The sequence below is a fragment of the Amyelois transitella genome, chromosome 12 (genome assembly GCF_032362555.1).
Source record: "Amyelois transitella isolate CPQ chromosome 12, ilAmyTran1.1, whole genome shotgun sequence".
Taxonomy (NCBI): domain Eukaryota; kingdom Metazoa; phylum Arthropoda; class Insecta; order Lepidoptera; family Pyralidae; genus Amyelois; species Amyelois transitella.
The window spans coordinates 5,308,012-5,332,117 of record NC_083515.1 but is presented as its reverse complement, the minus strand read 5'-3'; the positions used below and the strand labels follow the sequence as shown (position 1 = coordinate 5,332,117).

At 34.8% G+C, this 24,106-nt stretch overlaps 1 protein-coding gene across 1 annotated transcript; it reads left to right on the top strand.

The window, feature by feature from the left end:
• Nucleotides 1-2,325: 2,325 nt before the first annotated feature.
• LOC106142446 (uncharacterized) lies at nucleotides 2,326-22,351 on the top strand. The gene is made up of 5 exons (XM_013344194.2): nucleotides 2,326-2,593; nucleotides 10,249-10,386; nucleotides 13,864-13,981; nucleotides 17,914-18,029; nucleotides 18,176-22,351. The coding sequence occupies exons 2-5, from the start codon at nucleotides 10,332-10,334 to the stop codon at nucleotides 18,295-18,297; spliced, it is 411 nt and encodes a 136-aa protein (XP_013199648.1). The 5' UTR covers nucleotides 2,326-2,593; nucleotides 10,249-10,331; the 3' UTR covers nucleotides 18,298-22,351.
• The last annotated feature ends 1,755 nt before the right edge of the window (nucleotides 22,352-24,106 follow it).

The following is a 24,106-nucleotide window of genomic DNA, read 5'->3' as shown; positions in this document are numbered from 1 at the left end:
GGCTTTGCTCCCGTGAGCAATAACTTGGGATTACTCTTGATTAGAACAAAAACTCCTGAAGATTTAGTCTTTACCGGTTTGTTCATTACAAACAAAAGTCCTTTAAATTAAAAAATATATCTTTTATGTAAGATTGAATGGTATAAACCTTTATTAAAAAATGGAAAAAGTTTGCCAAATTTTAATTAAATTTTTTGATCAAATGGTTTTTTTTCTAAGCCGCTTATAGTATTAATTCTTGTTGAGTAAATAAGAGAAAGAAAACACGAAACAGTTCATTTCAGAGCCACTGAGGTCGATAGGGTTTTTTTTATTTTTTTTACTGCAAAACTTTCCGGAACAATCCATACCAATCCACACTTCGCTACACAAGTCGAACCGAAAGTTTGAATTGATTTTTTAAAGTGTGAATTGCACCATCGCTTCGATTGCAGTTAACATGAAATCCGACGATAGCGGTAACAATAAGATGCGATACGATAGGATGCATCATTCCTTTCGATTTCAATTACAATATGGCGTTTTTATTGTCTTTTTAATTAATTTTTATTGCATTGTGAGAAACAAAGTGTTGTCATACTGATGTAAGTCTTAAAAATTTTCTGCAGTATAGTACCTACCTACTACTTTATTTTATAATTTTGATTTGATATTTCCATTGATATGGTGACCATATTACGCAAAATACACATTGTTAATAACTAGAGGACATCAAATGAAATAAATAAATTTTGTTTAAAATAAGATTTTTACAAGCTATAACTTAAGAGTATCAAGCATCACTTGTCACGAAAGTTAATATCGCGTCCAAAACGTTAGTGTAGAAGAAGCGGCGAAACAAACTACATTATTTGACAAGACAGAACAGAGTATGTTATGCGGTTATTGTTAAATTAATATGGTGAAACCCACACTTCTGTGAACGGTGTTGTAAGTGGGGGCACTCCGGGCTTGCATACGCTCGGGCGGGCGTGCATTACAGTCTTTGAACAATTTTATTCAGTTCGAGAATACGAAGCTACGTCTTTGAACCAAACAACAGCAAGTATTTGCACCATATCTCCGGCTAGGAATTTTTTCGTCGCTATTGTCGTTTGTTGATAGGCACTCGTAAAATTGCCTTCTTCAATCTTGTTATTTATCATAAGGCTGAATATGAATACTATTTTTACCGGGTAGACAAAACTCAAAAACTGAAAAGCCATGTTTAGCTGAAATGGTGAACTTAATATTTAGATAGTGAATCCTCACTTAAACAAGATTCCCAAGTTTATTAGCATATTCTTTGTTTGAACACTCGGTTTAGAGCTATTTTCAGTTAGTCACAAGGAGAGATTTACGATACTATGTCGTGTAGTTTCTAATATAAATCGTAACGAGATATTTCAACAAATTGACTATGTTTTTTATTTTATTTCGCATTGCACTATATTTGATTGAGACCTTACCACTGCGCTGCCAGCATTAGCAAACCTTTGTAGATAACAATTATCGCTATACACGTACGAATTTCATAGCTCTACAAACCTTGAGTTCATCATAACTATATGTACCTTAATAGAACCCTGTTAGTATTCCTCGACTGCAACCAGAACTTATCTCTAATGTTCCCAACTTCCTAGACTAATTGTCTGGTTTAGACGAGCAGTCCCGATTGCCGTCCTCAAAACGTCTCGGAACTCACAAATTGGAGCTGTGAAATATTAATTTAATTTATAACCATTTACCAAATTTTTGAAGTATTGAAATATTTTGTTGTACGTTTTAGTATTATTTTTGAAGTTTGAAGTAAACGCTTATTATTTATAAAGAAAATATATGTATATGTGAATTATAACGAAAATATAAGTAAATTTATCTGACTTTTAAAGTATTATGTAGTAAGTGAAAGAAACTCACCGAAATTCATTTAAGAGTTAAAAATTTTATCTTCTTTAATAAATGTCGAGCACCCCGACAAATATGCACTAACTACAATGCTTATTTGCAAAAATGTCTAGAAGAACGTGTTAACTAAGTAAAGCAATAAAAATGTTGACGCCATAATCGTGTTGAACAAAGATGTCCCGAGTGTGAGATTAAACGTCTTTATTCCGGATGTTTTAATTAGCATTATTAATTATACGAGACGTGCAGACGGAGTGCAAGCGACCGTGCGGTGCAAGCGGGGGCAGCGTGCGTTGGCGGCGGTGACGGAGGCTGTGCGGGGCGCCCGGGGCTGGCGGGGGTGCAGTGCACCTGGGCGGCGGCCGGCGCGGCGCCCGGCGCTCCACGTGCCCGGGCTCAGTCGCTAGTGAGCCCCCGCAGCAGCCGCACGGCCCGTGCCGCAGTCACGCCGCTCCACAGCGACAGGTGGCGCCCAGCGGCGCCGACGCCCGCCGCCTGCGCGCTCCGCTCGAGCCCGACGCGACCCACCGACACTTCCCATCTTAAAATGTATACGGCTGCCTTTAATATCAAACTTTAACAACCTATGTGCGGTGCTCATCTTCAGTTGAAAATGAAGAATAATAGTTGAACATGTGCTGAATCTTCATCGAGATGCTGTCTTACATTTTTGGATTTTAAATAAATCATTACAAGTGACCGTTTTGTGAGTATAGCTAACTCTTGCCTAAGTCTTGTTGTTTTTATAATGTAAAATACACAAATAAAATAAACTGACTGAAAAAGTATAAGTCTCATACTAGTGTTGCATACCACCCGAAAACTTACCAATAAGGAGCAAACAACACCGATAAAGTTTCTTCTGCAAAATAACTTGTAATTAAATTTACATTTAAGTTTGTACCCATATTTTATCAGTGACATGATTCGGCTTTTGGTGGATGATTCTTAAGAAATACTCTCATGAAAGACAAGATCAACCGAACCGACGGGTAAAAGGGTTTTTATTGACACTCCTTGGCTATGAAATCCTAAATACAAAACACGAAGAAACAATTTTGCTCAAAGCAAACATGTGTACCTACATAATTAATTGAGTAAAGGGCGAGCGAACAAATTGTTCTCTACTCGTACCGGAATGTTATTCTACGCAGGCTTCCCTATTTTGTTACTGATGTGAACAAAATTGCATTTCAGATGAAATATAAAAAATATGATGGAACATCAGATTTTAATTAGGTTTCGATAATGAATTTTCTACACTACAGCGATAAGACAGTACTTTAAAAATAACAAGAAATTATTCCGAAATTATTTTATCTTATCCAAAAGCATTTGAAGCTATTCCCCATTCCCAACGGTGCTGCAAAAGATGTAAAACTATTTCACACATCCAATAAGGACCGTCTTATTTTGGTTTATTGTTCTTGTTTATGTATAGATAGGTACATTAAAACGATTAAAGTACAATGGAATTGAATGACAAATCGTCGTAACCTCGTTATTTACATAATAATTATTTCTGTAGGTACTCGTTTCCATTCCCCACTAAGGGTTCTTAATGTTATGAGATTTTAGCTTTATTCATTATTCCCTTTTAATATACCTATTTTATTGGAAACGATGGCATAAGCTGTACCTGCAACTTTGTTCGCGTATAATTTATATAAGTTCATTCATATAACAATCTTTATGTTTAATTATATGTTCAAACCTTGTTTCCAAAGATTTTTTAATGATCAATAATAACACTAGGTGAAGCGTTAGCAAGTTTCAAGGGAAACATGTTTAAATGAGTAATCCAACATCCCCAATATGTAGGTAATATGCTTTTCTTGGGTATCAAAAAAAAGTTCAAATTTTAGTATTTACAAATAAATACATATACATATAGAATGTAAGTATGTATACGAAGCAAATAGTCATAAAACTCAAAGGCCACGGCCTTGACTCAACTGAAGAATTGAGATAGGGACAATTAAACCAATGCCTAAAATAAAATAATCTTAAATCTGTAAGTCTTTCCCGGGATTTCCAAATAACTTAATGAGAATTCAAAAACTATACACCAATATATATGAATATTCAAGTACTTTTTATTTATGTATCTTTCAATGGTGCGTCAAATGACGGTCCGTGTGGTTCCCGGCACCAATACAAAAAAAGAATAGGACGACTCCATCTTTTTCCCATGGATGTCGTAAAAAGCGATTAAGGGATAGGCTTACAAACTTGGGATTCTTTTTAGGGCTAGCAACCTGTCGCTATTTGAATCTCAATTCTATCATTAATCCAAATAGCTGAACGTGGCCATTCAGTCTTTTCAAGACTGTTGGCTCTGTCTACCCCGCAAGGGATATAGACGTGACCATATGTATGTATGTATGTATGTCAAATGAAAACTATAAGGACACATGAAACAATGGACTTCCTACATGGTTCACATAACAGACATGAAAAATAATCCAAGCTTTAACTCCAAGTCGGAAGTTTTACAATGTTAGCGAGTCCGACAAAGCAGGCTGAATTGTACAGGAAAGAAAACTGAGGAAAACTATGACAGAAACATTATTAACGACGTAATGGGAACGATGTATCAAAGACGTTATTTTTTATGACAATAACAACGTACACTCAATAAAAAATATTTGGGATATTATTGTAATAGATTTTGCGCATAAAATAATAGGTAAGTACTTTATACAAAATTTCACGGTACTACTTTTTCCGAGATAAGATAATCTTATCTTACTATATTGCTCTCTCATTATGGCGTGTTCCCAGTTGCACCCTCTGCCATTAGCATCATCTTTCCCGACGTCAAGCCAGTATTGTTTTGGTCTTCCCCTTCTACCAAGACCCTATTCCTAATCTTAAAGAATCTTATCAGTAAGATATATATTCTTAACTAATTAAATTCATGCCAATTTTGATTTCTCCTGACAATTGAAGATTGGTTATGTAGATAAAGCACTAAGGTGGTTATAAAATACTAATTGACTTTCGCGCTTACAATAAGGAATAATTCAAAGATAATTATATATCAAATTGAAATGGGATAATTTTTTAATTTTATTATATTAAATAAATTCGGATGAGAGTCACCCCTTTCTTGCAATGAGTTAAAATCTATTATTGAGAATTCCAGCGCTAATACAGGGCAATTTCAGTGAAATCCGATCAGTGGTTTCGGCTGTGCATTGAAAGATATGTCAGTCACCTTTAACCAGAATAATTAAACGTGATATCAACAGATATATATTTATGTCCATAGAAATCAGAATATGGCTGTGTCGACAAAATAATTGGAATTTAACTGCAAAAAAATGTTTAAAAAGTAAAAGATAATATTCTTGAACTGGTGATCAATTTGTAACAAAGATTTGAAAAAATACAAGGGTGTTGAAATTTACGACTGAACGCCTAAAGCCATAAAAACAACATTATTAATGGGTTTGATAGCTTTCAACAGTAACATCGTGAATTTGACATTGTTATATTAATTACGAGTACATTCAGAGATTAATGCGGATGATATTTAGATTTTTTGTGTCGCATCGTAATCATATGTTTGAATTCATTTGGAAATATGGTATGAAGAATTTTTATCATTACTGCAGATCTAATATCTGCCAGACAAGGCGTTGTAATTTTTACATATCTGATATAATTTTCACCTACCAAGGAGTGCAAAAGACACGTGTGGTTTGTAGCGTGTGCGAGTTCCGCATAACCGTTCTGCTGAAAAAAAGATTAAATCGAATTTACATCATAAACGGGCACGCAAAACTTTTTAGTGTGGTTTTGTTATAATAAATTTAGGCAAACACAAACAAACTTAGGATATTAACAATTGAAAACAACATGTCCTATGGTGATAAGCAGCAATTGGACAAACTGTTCCGAATTACCAATTCCATTGCCGCCACTTTTGAATATGATTGTGTCTTTAACAAGAGAAAAATATAAATAAGACTGGACAAAAAAAATAGCGCTACAATGATGGACAAGGGCTGACCGCCCGCGGCAACAATAGATGTCACGCACTTCGACCTCATAAATTGCTAAAAAGACATGGGGAATGCCGGTAAGCAGCTGTTTTTCTTGACTTCAAGTGCACTCTTCATGTGCAGATTATTAAAAGTCCATCAATGAAAAGATTGCGAATGTTGTTTTTATGTTGAGGGAAAACATCGTGAAGAAATCTGCACGTTCATGCAACCGGACGTAAAACCACAAAGTTTGGTCTTTATAAAGGACAAATGAAATAAAAGGGACTTCATAAAGAAAATCACAGGACGCAACCGAGTCTAACTCCAGGAGTATGATGATGTAATGAATGAAGATTTAAAGGCTTACTTATAGTTTAAAAATCTTTTGTAAGATAGGCTAGCAATCTGACATTATTTTATGGCTTTGAGACTTGTAATTATTGACTCTGACAAGTCCGTAACTATAAAGCACATAAAGTTTGTTTGTGTTCCCGCCTTCTCTAACGACACCAATATACAGATTTGCCAGCCTTGCCAACATAAATCTGAGTAATACCAACATAAACAATGATACCAACAAATACTTCCCGTTGTAAACAAGCGCTGGGAAACTTGAGCACATTCATTTAGTAACTAAACTGCAGTATTTGAAACTCGTTTCGTTACAGTTGCATGGAAGAGTTACAGATATAGAAAGCGTCGGCTGCTAACGAGCTTCATAACTACTTCATTTCAACGTTGCCATACATTTTAATTAAGTTTTGATCCAGTTTAATTGATCCAATAGTTATTATTGGAAATAATTGAAGATCGCTTACGACAACTCATACATGACGTAATATGTAATCAATAAGCATTTCTTTGATATCACAACTACGAGTATGCAAGAAACATAAGTCTGGTAAAAATTCAATAATGAAGAAACATTCGTTTTCGTTTATCTAATGAATAAATACAAAATTAATAAACCCAATTCAGTATTCATATCTGAAATATGTAGATTGAAACAACGCCGGTTAGTTGTCCCAATAAAATCAATTTTGAAACCAAATCGTCGTTTTCAATGGCATTCGAGAACTAAATTTATTCTATCGGTATCCAGACTCTACGAATAAAATGGATTTTCCGTAACTTATAATGATTCAGACTTTAAGCCAAAACGAAATTGCAATCAGAAAACGCTATGATGAGAGAGATATTAAGCCTCAAATGTCCTTTCTAAACTTAAAACAACGTTGTATCATTGTTACCAAACACTGAGCTATATGCTGGCATAACTAAGATTAATGATGGTTGTCAGGTCTGGCAACTATGTGTTGGTGTCTCGCGGGAGGCGGGAAAGTGTCCATAAATTGTAGTCGATGGTTATGAGGTCGCAAGTGCGTGACATCTATTGTTGCCGCGGACGCTCAGCCTTCATTCATCATTGTACTGAGAATTTTATTGCCGCGTCTTATTTTATTTCCTTTCCTTTAAAAACAATAAGGATCTTTAATTACACTTCCGACAGGCGTGATGTTGTGAAAAGATACCAACTGTCCGATTTTTTTCTACGCTTTAATGACTTTCGTTTTAAAGTTGCTTAATTAAAAACTTACAAACAAGCATCATTAAAAGGTTTTAATAGTTTTATAGCAGTGTTCAATATAATCGGAAAAACTTAACGAAACTGAAGAAAAATATCCTACATTTCCGGACATTATAACGATGTTTATATTTCTATAGGCAGGTACACCGTAAGCAATTTACAGTGTACCGAACCAAAATTTTCCTTAGATGAGCAAACTACAACAATTATACTAAATTACATTAATTTTGATAGCAAATACCAAACTACAAACTACATGGTCCACAAAGAACCCTTGTTTGCGGAACAATTAAATCTCCCGAGCTATACCCAAATTCTCCGGATATCATTTAAACGGGTGTTTCAGTAAACGTGACCTCCGTCAGCCCTCGCCGCAATGGGCGCTCTCTCGATATTTCAGTGACATTGGAAACAAATAATCAAAACACAAAAGAATATACGTTAATTTAATTTGGTAGGAGTCTTTTGTAACAATTTTCTTTTCTTGACAACTTGGTTCCTAAAAAAACACTTAAAAATAATATACTATGTAGGTAAGCAAAACACGATAAGAAAAACATGTTACTTATGTTTACCTATACAAAAGGCCGAAGAATCCCTGGTTATTAAAGTTGATATGCGTGCAAATGATCTTAAAAGAGAAGACGAAGCAAATCGGATAAAGTGAAAAGTGAACCCCAGAACCAGCATTACGGCGAAGGGTGACCGGGGGTGCAAAGTTGAGACAGAACAGAAATTATGTGAATGATGCATGTGCGGGTTACTGAAGTTGCGTTACTTTATGAAATAGCAATTCTGCACATTCTTCATTTTTAGTCGTACATCGCTTCTAACCAGACAGACAAATTAATCGTATCCTAGTATAACCATTAAATATAGACCACCTGTTGTTCTTTCCGTTATAAGTAAGAGCCGTACCCTCGTCTCAGACGATTGTGAGTTAATATTGTAAAAGCATGCGAGAACGGCGCCCCCAAAGGAACTCCTTTTTACTTTGATTAGAACGTCGCGTGATGGTGACGTAACAAACTTTTTTTTTCTAAAGCAATTTTCCGATGTCTTTTGAGGAATGGATTGTGATCATCAGTTTGTTAAAAATAATTACATTATTTTATGAAATTGATGAACTTTGAAATCTATTTAAAAATAATACATACATATGTGCACACATTTAATCACGTTTATATACCTGCGGAGTAGACAGAGCCTACAGTTTTAAAAATACTGATAGGTTACGTTCAGCTGTTTGGCTTAATGATAGAATTGAGATTTAAATAGTGACAGGTTGCTAGCCTGTCGCCTAAAACAAGAATCCCAAGTTTATAAGCCTATCCCTTAGTCGCCTTTTACGACGTAAAAATTGCCTTTTAAAAAAAAGTCATTCTTAGTAATTAGTTATTCCTTATAGTCTCGTTGGCACTGTGGCAACTTTCTCACCACAGAACTCAACGGGTTCTCTTCTTGATAATTTCAAGATTGGAAATAGTTCTTTTTCCGATTCTTAGATTACTTTTACTATTTTTTCTCATCTCATATTGGATACATTTTCATCTATTAGATATTTATCTGACTTACGCACTTCCTTCAGGATGGTCATGTCCGGGCTTCTTCTCAGGGATAAGACGTGAATTATCCTACTACTATTATAAAGGCGAAAGTTTGTATGGATGTTTGTTACTCTTTCACGCAAAAACTACTGAACCGATTACCATGAAATTTGGTATGTAGGTAGCTGAAGACCCAGAATAACACATAGGCTACTTTTTATCCCAGAGTTCCCGCGGGATTGATAGGGTTTCCATGCGGACGAAGTCGCGGGCGGCCTTTAGTGAAGTAATATAATCATTGAATACACCGAAAACAATCGATGAGCTAATAACGTTAACAAGCGATTGTAATTCAGGGTAAAACAAAAATCACATTTAGGAAATAAAAGTCAAAATTTATTGCAAATAAATGATAACAAAAGCTTAACCATTCAAACTGTGATTGAAAAACCATGACAGCAATTTAATAGCTATTACATGTGGCCACATATACCCATTTCATTACCATATTGCTTTCCGCCTATAAAGTCCAATAACGATAAATTGATTTGTTAGAGGGTAAATTCCATTTACATAGTCTATTTACCACAGATAATTCAACGGACATATTCGAAAATTAATAGGAGTATGATGGAGACTGGCAGTTCAGACGTGCATAGATACAACCCATTTGGAAGCCATTAATAAAGTTGAACATACCCCGCGGCTGAATTCACCGTTGAACTAGTCTAGCCTAGGAATTTATATTGATTGTTGTGGTGTGGCTTGAACAATATCTTCTAGATAATGAACTGTAGTTTGTTGTGTACCAATCGAAATAATTGCGGGTGTTTTTCACATTGGCAATGCATATCGTTAGTCTGATGATATAAAGCCTACACACATCTGCACTGCAACATTGTATAAAGTGGTCATGAATGAGGTACTAACCCAACGATACTATATTTTATAATAAATACATAAGTATTATATAAATAAATAGATAAAACAATATATATAAATAAATAGATAAAAATAGATATATATAAATAGATAAAACATCCAAGACCCAGTCCAATCAGAAAAAGTTCTTTTCTCATCATGCCCTGGCCGGGATTCGAACTTCCCTGTCCTAGACGACACTAATAACTAGTAGTCCTAGCCGTCTAGTGAAGTAGACAAAACTATAGACGATTTCTTCACAAGTTCTTAAAGAGGATTTATCAATCTTTTTTCTATAATTTCTCTTCTTTAGGTCCCGGTAGCGGCGTGTGGACGGCGGTGGCCGGCATGTCGCGGCGATGACGCGGCCCGCGTCGCGCGGCATGCCCTGCTGACATGGCACGCAGCCGCTCCGCCCTCCTTTCGCTGGCAGCTGTCGCAGCACTCGCCGGTATTCTATTACTACCTTCTTAGTGTCTTTAGCGTATTTATGATAGTGTATAAAAGTTGCTTCTAAGTTATATTCTTGAAGGTGTCTCTTATTCTATAATAGTATTGTGAAGAGCAGAAGATAAAAAATGAAATAACAAACTTCTAATATTATATTTAAAAAATATATAAGAACAATTTAGACTTATAAACTACAAACCTTTGCTAGTTAAGCGTAATAGACTCATTGCTCCGTACACTTTGCTTCCGGCTACAGTTAAGCTACGTCCCGTTCACAATTTGCTACTGATGAACTACGACCCGTTCGTAGCTTGTTGCTACAGTTGAGCTACGACCCCTTCGTAGTTGGTTGCTACCGGCTAGCTACGAGCCGTTCGTAGCTTGTTGCTAAAGTTGAGCTACGACCCCTTCGTAGCTGGTTGCTACCGGCTAGCTACGACTCCTTCGTAGCTGGTTGCTATCGGCTAGCTACGACTCCTTCGTAGCTGGTTGCTATCGGCTAGCTACGACTCCTTCGTAGCTGGTTGCTATCGGCTAGCTACGACTCCTTCGTAGCTGGTTGCTATCGGCTAGCTACGACTCCTTCGTAGCTGGTTGCTATCGGCTAGCTACGACTCCTTCGTAGCTGGTTGCTATCGGCTAGCTACGACTCCTTCGTAGCTGGTTGCTATCAGCTAGCTACGACTCCTTCGTAGCTGGTTGCTATCGGCTAGCTACGACTCCTTCGTAGCTGGTTGCTATCGGCTAGCTACGACTCCTTCGTAGCTGGTTGCTACCGGCTAGCTACGACCTGGTCGTAGTTAGTTACTACAGCTCGTAGCTGACCGTTTGCTCTCGTTGCTGAATCGTTTTGCTATTTATTGAGCTATGATCTGTTCTCAGCTCGTTGATACTCGTTGTTGCCGTTGCTAGATACGAAACTTGAAGCTTGATACCGGCGAAACTACTAACTTTAACTGTAATTTTTCAAAAAACAATCGACAAAATCAAGATTAATTAGCAAATCAATATTCACCTGATCATAAGTCAAGTAAAACGTTAAATTGTCAACAGATTTATAGTTTATTTGTCAATATCAGATGCGTTCTAGCTGGTAAACGTGAATTTTTATTACAGATATTATTTGTTATCAACAACATTTCAAAATAAATAGTTATTTATTTTGAAAAGTATTTCATTTATTCAAAACAAGATTAAATCTGCCATTAATAAAAAAAAGATACAAAAAGATTCACAAATAAACTGTTTATTTTTGTCGACAAGATAAATGTTCCCTATTCAGTGAAATATAGGTACTTCACAATGAAACAATGGGCGTCACTCTAAGCGTTTTCTATCAGCGAGGCGCACTTTGAAAGCCGCTGTCTTTTCGCCTTATGCTCGTTTATGCTGGTTGTTCAATTCAATTTCACTGTTCAAGATAACAATTAGCAGAACACAAAGTGCCAAGAATATTTTTTTTTGTTTGGCCATCAAAGTTCTAAATCACAGAACAGTATTAAATATTTTCGATTCGCCATTGAAGTTAATTTATACGAATTTATTTTCAAATGAAATTTTCGATTGCTATTCATCTTTATCTGTAAAAGATAAGACAGACTGATTGACATATTAACGGACAGCTGAAACCGCTATTTCGTATTTGCAATGTAAGTACCTTATGTAGTCTAGAGGTGCATTAAGAAAGGACTTTGCTAACTTTCCGCAAAAATTATTTGTTGCATTCGGGGCTACTCTAGAAATAACTCTTTAAAAATCATTACTTTTAAAAATGACGAAAAATAAAAATACGGTGTTCCCATTGTTTTATTTAAAGCAGTGCAAAAACCAATGAAAGCAAATCAAAAAATGAACACCCCTTTAGTAATGATAATTTTACGGTAGGTAATCGAATACCCCCACATATCACTTAAACGATCAAGCAAAAGGGACAAGCCGGCCAGACAAACATCATTGATGGCGCTCGCCGAACTCTTTCATTGCTTTTGTTCCGAGAACGCTCATGTTTCACACAAAAATAGCCTGTATATTTTCATTTAACGGCACAAAACTACAAATGAAGTGCTTTATTTTTTCCGCAATACGAAGACAGAGGAATATTTTAAGAGTGAAAAACATCTTTATATCGCTCAACATTTAGAAACTTATGCGAATTCATTGATGCTAATCCAGTACCAGAATACGACCATTTCATCTCTTTTTTACCCCGTTATATTTGATAAAGACGATTAAAGGAATAGTTCATTTATTGCAAGTTTCAATGCTAGGCTGGAAGCGAAGATTTTTTTTTATTCAATATTGGATTAGGCATTTATCTTCCATCTTACCTAAAGGCAGGTGACGATGAAGACCATTTATTCTACTTCCGAATGTTCCCGGCAACTTGTCTGGGCATGTAGACGCAGAAAGTTCATTCTACAGCTAAGCTACTCGAACCAAAAAAGAACAATCAAAGCGTAAAGTTCGATTATACGGTTTTCAAGTTAAAACAAGGTATGTGCGAGCTGCTTCGCATCAGATTGTATATCAACAGAAAGGATAGTTTGAGATAGGCTAGCAACCGGTCATTACATTATTTAACCCATCTAGCTAAAAGTCCTTTCAGTCTTTTTAAGAGTGTAGGCTCTGTCTTCCCCTTAAGGGATACATAATTTACTCTCGCTTAGTACGTAAAACATTATATATCAAATTAAGTATCAGTAATACAGTTATGTGGAGGCTAATAACATAGGTGCTACATAATGTATAGCCTATTTTGAATGGAATGCATAGATTTACTTGATTAACATATCTGCGGTGCTTAATGTATTCAATGTGATGTAATGTCTACTAAACAACCATTATATTCTGCTTTATTCAACAATATAACGCAAAGGTACAAGCAGAATCCCAAGTTTGTAAGACTATCCCTTAGTCGCCTTTTGCGACATCAATAAAAAAGATATAGAATGGTTCTTTTCTAAAGTGCCGGAAACCACTCAGCTCATTTTTGACGATCGTGTAAAAAGTTTAAAAATATTTTTTTTTAGATTACTCGGTAGACTAGAAGCTTTTGATAAGTAAGCCGTAATAAACAAGATACCCTTATAGTTTCGCCATGAATTCGTCTGTTCGCGGTTTTACTCAGAGGGTAAAAAAATTGCAACAAAGTCATGAATTTTTTTTATATGCTTTATTATATTTGCCATAGAAGTAAAATGAGGGTATTTTTTTTTCTCCACTGACCCAGATCGTGTAAATGTAAGTATCGTAGAATAGGTAAACACTATTTCTCGATTTAGAGGTCCGTCTCTGAAATATTTAGTTTGAAAGGCCTTTGTTTATTACAAAGGAAAACTATCAGAGCTGAGTAGTAAGTAAAAACAGTTATAGGCGACCAATTTTAAATATAAATTATTTTTACATGCGCATTGGTATCTCTTTTTTTGTCCTTACCGTATTTAAATAAAACAACCTAGTAAGAGCAGTGTATGCGCAGGGTGTTGTGTGTGCGCGCCGCAAGGCAGTGTGCAGGGCGGCGTGCAGGGAGGCGCGCAAGTCCCGCCGGGCGTGCCGCACTCCACCGCGCCGCCCGCCGGCGTCGGCGGCGTCCGCAGGTATGACCGCACCGCTACAAACCTCCACGCTTCAAAACTTTCACATTAGTATTGAGAGCGTAGGCGTTTGTTGAAATTATGTCGTGAAATAAATAATTTGTCAAAGTTAAGAATAAGATAATATAATTTAACAAAACATATTGGATAGGAATAAGATAATATAATTTAAACAACTCTAAACCGAAACTCTAACTCTAAACTCAAACGCGTCACTTTACGTAAATAAACGATATTTTATTAATGAAAATCTTCATGAATCACTGAAAAAGATGTAAGGTTATGTTCAAATGTACTTTTTCTTCAGAAGAAAAATAGGAAAAACATAGATTAGAAAGATTTTACTTATCTAATTTATAATACTGAACATCGATTCATTAAAATTTTTAAACAATATTGATCAGTTCATGTTTAATGAGTGAATCCTTTCGAAGAAAAAAACTGAACGAATTATATTTATTTGACGAATGCCGTCTAGTATTAAAATGTTTGTTTATAAAGTATATTTTTATGAACGCCAACGCTCTTTTATGCAAAGTAGTCATAGCTTAGTACTATGGTCGTTGATTAAATGTGGCACTGCAGAGCCATATATTCCCAGTGACACAATATAAAATTAAAATCACAATGTGTTCGCACGTAAATTGCAGTTGCAGGTGAACTGTTATTAAATTAGTCATAAAATGTTGTCGAGTATAAGCTCCAGTCATTTGTTCCCTAACAACGCTCAGTAGTAAGAAACGAGTAAAGTTGGTAGCAGCAATTACATTAGCCCCGGACATGTCACTCTAAAACTCATCCGCAAAGTTCGCGAGACAGCAGCCGCTTGCACTGACTCAAGCGCAAATTTATAAGAGTGTAATGAAACCTTTTTATTTGAGAAACTCAAGGTTATTAAAATAAATATTTCTTATTATTAAAAATGTAACAATAAGATGGCGGGAACTTCATTGTAACAACATCATTGTGCTTAAATTAAGAAAATATGACTGGTCCATGTTTGTTGCGGCGATCTCAGGAAAGGTTTGATGACTTTCGGTGAAAATTCATTTTTTCAGTTTAAATAGGGTCTGATCTAACATTTATGGTATCTATAATTTCAAAATTTTAACAAAATCGTAAATGTTTTTTAGTATTATGAATAAAAAAAATTAAGGTTTGTCGCAAGTGTTCTTAGGCACTTATCTATGTCAGTAATCATTATTAATCGCTAGTATAAAAAAAGCATTTAATGTAATTAAATTAATGTGCAAAAACATTGTTGTCTAAGCTTTCCAGAGATTGTAAAAAAAATATTTAGAAATGAAAGGGCGCATTATGGAGTAGTGTAGTACATGGCTAGAAAAATGTTTTTTAATAAGATTGTGAAGAGTTCCACTCAAAATCAATGCAGATAAGTATCTAATTACCTTAATTGATTTCAGTGCTATGTGCTTCTAATCGGCTACTGACAGAGCCGCGTTCTATTTATGTTGGGCAGATGGGCCATTTCCAATGCATACATGACAGGTTCAATCCAAATAGGAATAATACATGTCTACATAAAATATTCTATTTTGCGTCATCCATTGTGTCATTTATATTTATTTGCATTATTTTAACGTATTTATTAAGGAATCCATTTACAAAAAGATAGTTTAAGTAAATAAACATAACTTATGCATATACATTCATAAGAATTATTATGGCAGATAAGCATCTGCCTGAAAATTAAAAAATAGTCACGCAACCATGTAGGATTAACCAAATAATTTTAATCTCGTACTTTTACAGAGACTCAAGAGAAATAAGGAAAGAATTAAATTTAGAATGAACATGTATTTGGAATCTGTGCTAGAATAAAATCAGAGATTCTGTTTACACAAGCTGAGCTCCTTGCATATACATTAGTAATAGAACATAAATTTCCCAGAACACTAGTGCAGCCGTGAAGTAATCTGCGAAACACTTTGAATGCTACAGCAACTGAATTCTCATTACTAGATAGGCACAGAGCACTGCACATACATGCATATTTTTTTAAATTTCATATCTGTAAAAGTAGTTATACTGAACGTCTTGTTTTACTGATAAAATGAAATAACGAAGAATTTAAGGACGTTTCAAACTGGCAGCGTTAGTAATGTAATCTACTTGAAATAACGCTCAATAAAATATTATCCTCTCTAAAATAAAACCAATAGTGCATTACTTGTTACTGCCTAGTAAAATGAACAAAATCTTACGCGGCTTTCATTTATATCATCTAGTAATCAAAGCAAAATGTGGTTATAAAATTATTTCACAACCTCATGTCACTTTTATAACAATATTTTGAGTAACATTTTTGAAGGTTAAATTCATATAGCATCAGCGTACCGTAACAACCCGATAACAGAAGCCCAATACCGGATAAACGCCGCAATCATCTCTCTAGGGCGTACTTAAGATCAGATGCTGCGATTCTGAATTTGAAGATATATCTGTAATACTTGCACTGCTATAAATAAAGATGTCCAAAGAGTGTTAAGGATATATTTAAAACGTTTAAAACTAAGTAAGAATAGAAGTTCTTTATAGAAAATGCTTCCGACGAAAATGGCTCTTCTAAACATGACGTGGCCAAAAAATTTACATACTTACAAGAGAAATGCGTGTTTCCAGCCAGTATTTCATTATTTATTTTTAGCATATTGGGAATACAGAATCTATTCTAGTGAAGCATTGTGTCTAAAATATTTAACACGAGTTGCAAAGTGCAGCAGACGGTTTGCCCGGAACACGGTTAAAAATTTAACGTCTTCTGTGAAGTTATTTTCGGAAAGCTCTCAAATAACTGATAAGAATGTCTCACAAAGTTTTCAGCTGTATTAAGTTAAAAAGTATTTTTCATGTCCACACTGAATTAATATATAAAATAAATGTTTTATAATGATTTTCTCTAATCATGGTTTTAAAATTAGTATACCTAACCGTTTTTGGGAAATATATCTCATGTTAAGTTAAAAGATACCTGATCATGAAAATCATCTTATGTACCTATTTTATTATACGCAACAAAATGGCTGCGACGAGATAACGTAAGTAATTTACTGCTTGGAAGATGTAATTACAGAAGGTTTTTTATAATTTAGGAGCCATTGCCAAAACTCTTTATAAACCATCGAATGTTGCCGATGAATGATTTGAATAGTTCCGCTGCATGAGATTATAATCAACTGAAAATAATTGCACGTTTTAATTAACCACCAGTAGTTTCAAGTACGTTATTGGTGCAACTTTGAACTATTCAATAAACAATCCCACAACAGACATAAACAAAAATCCTGGCCCTCTTTTATAAACATTTTATCCTTTATTTATGCCTCACAATCGACAAGAAAATCAATTATAGGCTTAGGATATGATAATTATTTGCGAAATTGAATTGTTTTATAAAATTCAATGAAACATTTAGAAAATTAGAGTCCCTGAATATATTTTGTGAAGACCATAAATTATAAAAAATATTCTGTAATTAAAGATTTAAATCTTTATTGATTTGCTTTAGATTTTTCCATGATATTTTTATCACAGTAGTTACAACTGCATTCGCATGAAACACATCACTATTATAATTATTAGATAGGTATGTACCTACATATGTGCACGAATCGCATTTAATCCTAAGGACGGAAAGTTGTAACAATTCAATTTCGCTTTTTTGCTGTCATCAGTAAAGTCCTGTACGAGCGGAAAGCTTCGGCATTGAAAGTTGTTGGCTTGACGCCAGAGCTGCGATCAAAGCACCTTCGGCAATTTTGCTGTCTTATTACAATGGTGTCACTTTTTTTATTATTGTAGATAGAATTATGATGAAATAATACGCCTAGTAGAATTATTATGACAGCTATAAAAGAGTTACTTTCATTTTGAAGGCACGATCACATTGTATCTCTCGTTATATTTGCACACAGATTCAGTCAGTATTCCAGAGGGCGAGGTTATCGGGACTGGCGCACACGAGGGGATCCCACGCTCATCAATTCGCTCTGGCGCAGTCGGCAGCCTCTTGGCATTCGAAAACAATTAGGTAAGTTCTAATAAAAAGAAAGACAAATGTCAAATGAGAAACCTAAAATTAATCCCTCCTCATTGACATATTTATAATTTATTATATTTTAAATATGATATATATTTTTTTGGGAATATGTACTAATTAGTATTGTGTTTGAATAGGAAACGCGGAGGTTTACATAGTGTTGGCTCTCCTGATCGGCTTTCTTACCGTTGTGGTGGGGTGCTGGCTGTCAGACAACTGCTGGTCTCCGGAGCCGGAGGACGCGCTGGCGGGCGGCTGACCCGTGGCGGCGGGCGCATGCACACACGTGTAGCGCCCGCCGTCCGCGGCGGACAGCGCCTCCCGCGCCGGCTCGCTGTCGCCCGTGCTGCCGCCGCCCGCGCCCCCGCATGCCCCGCCCCGCACCCCTGCCTTTCTGCACGCCGCAAGACATCTTTGTCGCGGCGCGTGTCTCCGCCTTCCTTGTGACAGGAGAAATGAACCTCCAGTTTTTTGACCCGGGCCCTTTAATCGCTCCTGTCACATACACGAAAAGACTAACGGAAATCATATTTCCACGATAGCTAACGGTGATGTATGTGGAAATGAATTCGTTATTTAAGAATAAAAATAAAATGTGCTTCTATGTGAACTTTCGGAAAGTGTTTCCTGTTTATAAAACGGTGATAAAGTGCAGGTAATCATTTTAGTGAACTGCAAGAGCTTCGATAAAAAAAAAATATACCTATTCACTTTGTATAACGTATGAATGTAAATGTATGTAATCGTATCGAAGGTACTACGGGATGTATCTGTTACCGAACGCCCGAGATTAGCCAATTAGAAGATTCACAATACTTTTCGGATATCGGATCTCTCATCGTAGGTTACGCTTTTAGCGATCTCTCTAATTTGGATTCACCTGACGTAACTTTACCTTAAACGTGGTGCGGCTACATTTCCTCTTTGCACCACTACTATTGTTTCTAAAAGTATGTGCCTTGAAATGCTTTCCTCGACTTGACTCGTAGATAAGAGCGTGTTTTGAACCATTTAGAAGAAATTTCTTCTCTCTGTCTGTATGGACAAGTAATCCCATAAGTGCAATACACATCATGACCGTGCCTTTACCGTTCTATAGACTTTGAGAGGGACGTAATTAACAATAGGTTTTTAAAATGCGCTTTCCTCGGTGGAGCGATACCTACCGATTCATTTTGTAATTTTGTAAAGTGTCCAGCTTCGTTTGATGTTTTCGTAATTATTTAACACCGTGAAACGTATAGAGAAAAGTGAATTAGGACCAAAAATCTTTCTCTGAACGTGTGTCAATTGGAAAATCTACTAATTCGAAATTGCCATCGCAATAGGATAAGAATCAACTTGAGAGACAACGACATTAACATGACTAAATGTAGTGTTTCGATACATTTTTTGGCGACTTTGTATACATTAATATACATTTGTGTAAAGAAATCATTGATGTAAAATACCAGTAATTTTAGATATTTGGTAGCTTCATAAAATTTTGTCCAATACAAAATCGATAATTAAATATTTAAATACCTAATGTTACATGCAGAACTTTCACCGCTAAACTCTCCAATTCCAATAGACAGGAATATACTGAAGTCCAGTTAGTCATTATACTTGTTTTACCTTTCATAATAACGCAACAATTGTTGTTATCTACAACTTTTCCAGTGTGCACACGCTGCAATATAACTACCTAGATGTTAGAAAAACATCCCACTTATTTGGCACAAACTATGTATACTTCGATTTCATCTTTCGTTTACGTTGCTAAGTATTGAACTAGAGGATAATAGTTTTAAACACTGTACAGCTAATAATCTTAAGTCGATTGGATTTTAGACATCTGTTACTTAGACTAACAGTAGATAGAAACAAGATTAGGAAGCTTTTACATTTAAAGTCACTGCTGTTGTCATTTAAGCTCTGTAGCTAAGCTAATGTGTAGAGACAGATGAATTGCACGAAAATGGTTTAATCATAATAGAATCATTTAACGTTTTTTGATTGAACCCTGTTGGTACTTTGTGATTTAAACATGAATGTGTGTAAATTAGACTAAGTAATGTGCAAGTAATACACAGTTCCATTTCAGTCCAGTTTTCAATTATTGATAAATAATTCATACAAGCAATTGATATAAACCTGTTTAAATTGGTTTTGTAAATTATCATATCCCTTATTGGTTTGTATTAAATATATTCAAAATGTATATTTTTAATTAAAATATATAAAAAACGTTACAATCGAATAGTTGTTCCGTTAGCATTTGCGCTCATTTAATTTATAAATCAAATTGATTAAAATTGTGTACTAGTTTTGTAATTACACTCAATAAAACAAGCCAATTTCTTCCTACACTAATATCACTCGTACTTTTATTAAAAAATGTATGCGATGAGAATAAATTTACTGGTTCATTATAGTTCATCATAGTGTTAAGGAACCCGACTGAATAGTCAACATTTTTAAGTACTGTAAAAATAATAATTGTCATTAGCGTTTAGCAAAACATAGTTAAGCATTTTAATCGAACGATAAACGTCGACGACTGGGACCTGTCTCAAGTCTAGGCAATTTAATAGATACATACTAATGGATATTTAATGATGCAGTCATGAAGCTGTAACTGTGGTTTCTTAGACCCTGTAGTTACATTATATATATATTTAATTATATAATTAATACATATATGAAGGCTCGGCTTTAGTGAAAGAACTGAAAACTAAAAGAATATTGCTTTACAAAACTTCTATCGTTTATCTTCTAATATTTTATTATTGTATTGATTTAATATTGAAATCCTATTGTGTGTTGTATACTTTCAATTCTATTCTATAAAGTGTATTTCGTCATCGCGCGGCGTGTGCAAAGGATACTATTCATTAGAACTTGTCTGTACTTTAAATTATATTTATCTTTAGTAAAGCGATCCGCGCCGCATCCCGCTGTACGTATAGACTTGATATTATGCACTGACGATGCGAGTCGATCGCAATTAACGCCTAGCAAACGCAGACTCGATGACACTTCGTGATTTTTCAGAACACCTTAGCGTTATTCAATGCTATGAATTCCAATATAAGCAGAAATTCAAAATCCAATAAAGTTTCAACAACCTAGAGCGGCACATTCGTTGCGATATATAATTATGCACTAACGCGCAAAATGAGCCGATTTTTGCTATCAAGTTACTTTATATAACGATTCTATAACTGAATGCAGCTCTGCTCAAAATTACAAACATATAACTGCATTTAAATATTTGTTTTCTCTCGTAACAAATAATAACTTTCTTCGGTCGGAACCAGGTTAAATTTTGTGATCAATTAAGTCTACTACAACACATACAGTTTGCGATTACGCGCTTATGACCAGTGAACGTGTTGAACAGAAACGCGCGTGCATCAAAAAATATATTGTGAAAAAAAAACCATTTCTAAAGACTTAATCCTCTTGGTGTCAAACATTTCATTCTGTTTGAGAAAATATTTTTATTTTTCTTTGCTGGTTTAAGGTTTTATGTATATAAGTGACATATTATGTATATTCAATTCCTTGTGTCATACAACTAAATTTACCTTTCATTTAATATTACATATACTATGTACGAGTATGTAACCAAAATTTTTTTGTAATCCTAATATTTTACAAATACAATAAAGTTCAACGTATCTGTACTTAAATACAATAGGGATTTTGACAGAGTAACAAACATATAAATAAGTCAATAATATGATAAAATACACAATATTTACATTTATGGCTTTTTAATTTTTATGCCGTAATTATTTTATATGTATTCAAAGTATGATGTAATATTCAATTTTTTTATATAGGTAGGTAGTTCAGAAATAATTTTACCATCGGTAAATTCGTATTATGTTAAATACGGTAGATTTTTTTACGATCGAACAAAATAAAAGCTTGTGCTGTCACAAACTAGTGTCATTTAATATGGGGCGTTTTGGTATCGCACAAATAATGTGTTGTGCAGCGATGTGATTTTTTTTACTAATGTTTAAATTGGTATGGGTAGTAAAATAAACACTTAAACAGAAATCAGTCAGAATGCCTATTGCATGTATTGTATTAAATTATCTGTATATAAATAATTTTGTTTAATGGAATTTTTATACCATCTTCCTGCGCGATTGTGCCAAAATTATATATTTTGTATTCTTACTGTAAATATTCTATAAGTTTTTTTGCTAATATTTTCGTTCAAATTTTGGCGGTCAGATTGGCTTGGCTGATTTAGGAATTGAAAACCCATGCGCTCAAATAATATTTAGCGATAAAATATACATATTGTATGTCATCATTTGTCACAAATAAATTCAAATAAATGTAATAAAATTGTAATTAACATTTCATTTTAATTTACTCCTACATCAAACGCACGAAGGAAACGAACCCCTTTTGTATGCATGTACGAACACAGCCGTTTAGGGCTTGGCTTGGTCTAAAATAATAATATCACTTAATTCCTTTATATGGACGTTGTAAGAACAAATTAAAAGATAACAATCATTTGCTATTTGCAACTAGTTACTAAAAAATTTCAAGGAGAGATGGTTAGTTTAAAAAAACAGCTGACGGTAAGAATTGGCAAATGTTTTCACAGTTCCATCGCGTACCCATAGATGTCGTAAAAATCGAGTAAAGGATATTGTATAAAAACATAGGATTCTTCTTTTGGGCGATGGACTAACTACCTGTCACTATTTGAATCTCAATTCTATCATTAAGCCAAACACCTGAACGTGGTCTATTAATCTTTTCAAGACTGTTGGCGCTGTCTACCCTGCAAGGGATATAAACGTGATCATATGAATGAATGTTTTCACAACATGTACCAGTTTACATATTCTATCATTGCGATCCCCAAACTCTGAAGCAATATCTCACTACTACTCGCAGGCTCATTCAGATGAAAAAAAAGAAATTTTATTATTAGCAAATATTTCCGAAGTAAATTGATAACATAGTTCTATTTAGAGCGTCAGAGGCATGACTCTGTCTACTCCGTTAATGATTAAGACCTGATTTTATGTAGAATAAAACAATCTCCATACAAAGATGGCTAACACCTTCTCTTATACTGATAATTCCAAGTAAAATATCGTGAACTGGTTTAAAGGGAATTTGAACACTCAAACTGTTTCTATAGAAAATATAGGGCATGAGGCGCCGCGTCAGTGATGCTGACACAAAAACCCTTTCGCGTCTGACATCGACTGCTCGCGACTATACGAACTGTAAGCTTATCTATACTATCTCTCATCTTTCTCATTAGCGATATTAAAAGAAGTCGTGCAAGTTGTAAAAGTCAGGTCAATGACTACAGACAAAAAATGCTACGAATTTCTAGCTGAATATACATTCAGAGCGACGACTGTGATTGCTGATTATACACTCGTAGATACCACACTAATATTTTTGAATTGATAAACGTTCAGTGCTGGAAGATGTTTACTTAATATCCTAACATGCAAAATTGAGACAGGTTATAAGCAACATATAATAAAACATTAAAAATATTTTGTCTGTACATTTAGTATTTTTGACTAAAATGGATAGAGATAGATAAGTTCGACTGGTTTTGGGCGTAGTCAATTTTATCATTCCTGACGACTCCAAGCAAGCAAGACTTCTTCATTTCACCCTCTGGGCTTAGTTTAGCCGACATGGCCAGATATTCGTTCCCCAAATAGCTAGCGGGTTTCGCAAGATAACATATGTGGCCATTATATAATTTATAACAAAACGTATCTTTGCATTACTTAAAGAGGATAATCTTCTTTTATAGCCTATTGATCCACTGCAGGATGTAGGTCTCCTACAATGGTAAAATGGTACTTATATTTTAACTGGCTTCTATGCAAATTTGCTAGAATTTTTCATGTAAATGGGATGGATTCATTTAACATAATATCAGAGTTCATACCTTTTTATTTTAAGGATATTTATTCTAAGTAAACTCGACCTATTAAATCATTTTGACTAAAAAATAAACCTTTAATTTTAAATTTTTAAAGCTTCTACGCAGACGAGGATTATCATAACAACCGAGA